This window comes from Perkinsus marinus (genome assembly GCF_000006405.1).
Source record: "Perkinsus marinus ATCC 50983 genomic scaffold scf_1104296964992, whole genome shotgun sequence".
NCBI classification, from domain to species: domain Eukaryota; phylum Perkinsozoa; order Perkinsida; family Perkinsidae; genus Perkinsus; species Perkinsus marinus.
This window is the reverse complement of record NW_003204470.1, coordinates 1-1,306: the sequence shown is the minus strand read 5'-3', so window position 1 is coordinate 1,306 and position 1,306 is coordinate 1. Positions and strand designations below refer to the sequence as shown.

General features: G+C 49.9%; 1 protein-coding gene across 1 annotated transcript; it reads right to left on the bottom strand.

Annotated features, from left to right (window-relative positions):
- Positions 1-51: 51 nt before the first annotated feature.
- Positions 52-902, bottom strand: Pmar_PMAR010328 (hypothetical protein; the record flags this gene model as incomplete). Its single annotated transcript, XM_002769693.1, has 2 exons — positions 52-72; positions 117-902. 2 exons carry the CDS (start codon positions 900-902, stop codon positions 52-54), a joined length of 807 nt encoding a protein of 268 aa, XP_002769739.1.
- Positions 903-1,306: the final 404 nt, after the last annotated feature.

Here is a 1,306-nt window from a genome sequence, read left to right as displayed (position 1 = left end):
ACTACCAACCGGGTATGGCCGAACTCGTATTTTATGGGGATTTCCTTAAGATTAAGAAGCGCGTAAGGCAACCTACCGAAATACGATTCCAGTGCAGCGTGGACTCGATGAGGGACCTTGACATCATCATCGTCCAGCTTATCCCATCTCATTGGGAAGAAGTCGTCATACAAAGCACATGAATCATCTCGTTCTCGGCAAACGGTAACCTGGCCTTCATCGTAGCCTGGGCACGATGCGCACTCCTGACCACCGGTGTGATTCGATTGCAGCATCTGGAATACGTCGGCGTGGCAGTCCACATGCCCATATCGGAGAACGACGCGGATCTCACGGGGGTCACAGCCTTCCCACTCATCAGCCTCCAATTCAGATCCGTCGCCATAGAAGATACCAGCCACACGATAGCGCGAATCATCGGGTAGATACTCCTGTAGAAGGGATGCCATGTTCTTATGATGGATGGTGGCGTGGGTAGAGAAGGCCTTCCGACAATGACTCTGCATGATGAGGAGATCGCCGTCGACATCCCAGGGTATATGATTCTCATCGTGTCGTTGCCAACCTAATAGGGTACCATCGATGATGGTCGCATCGACACCCAACCTGTCCAATGCATGTGTGGTGACGTTGATCACCTCCGTTAGACACTTCAAAAAATCTCCTCTACCCTTGAGCTCCATGAGCTCATCATAATCCATACAAAGTGTACCGTTGATAATAACCTCCTTTGACGGCCAGGACGTTAAGTTCACACCATCTGTTACATTCATCGGGCACAGGAATAGATTCTCCGATGGCGCAGTGGCGACTAATTCCTCAGCAAAAACTTGGATATAAGGATGCTTGGACAAAACTGATACCGAAGGTGCTTCCTCCGTCGTTGCGGTCACTTCGTACATCAGAAGCAACAGGAAATTGGAGACCAAACGGCAATACGACATCGAATACCGAGTTAATACGGAAGGGTCAACTGACCGACAAAGCAGCTCAGTCAATTTAGTGGGTTCAGGCATTGAAGCTCCCCTTCGGCATACAGAGGACTACCCTATCCTTGGATTGACAAACACGATGCAAGCATTTTCAAACACTGACCAAGAGAAGCTGATGCCTCATCGCACACTGGCTTCCCACTAGTGAGACCTCAACAGTTGTGTGAAAGCTTCTGTGAACTATGTGCTCGTTGGGCTCCGCTCTTTGTTCATCGCAGAGATGCTGTTCCGCCACGAGGCACGAAGACACTTTCGTTTCCTGCTGGAATACATAGACCATCCTGCATACAGATTTTCCCCACCAGAGACGCGAC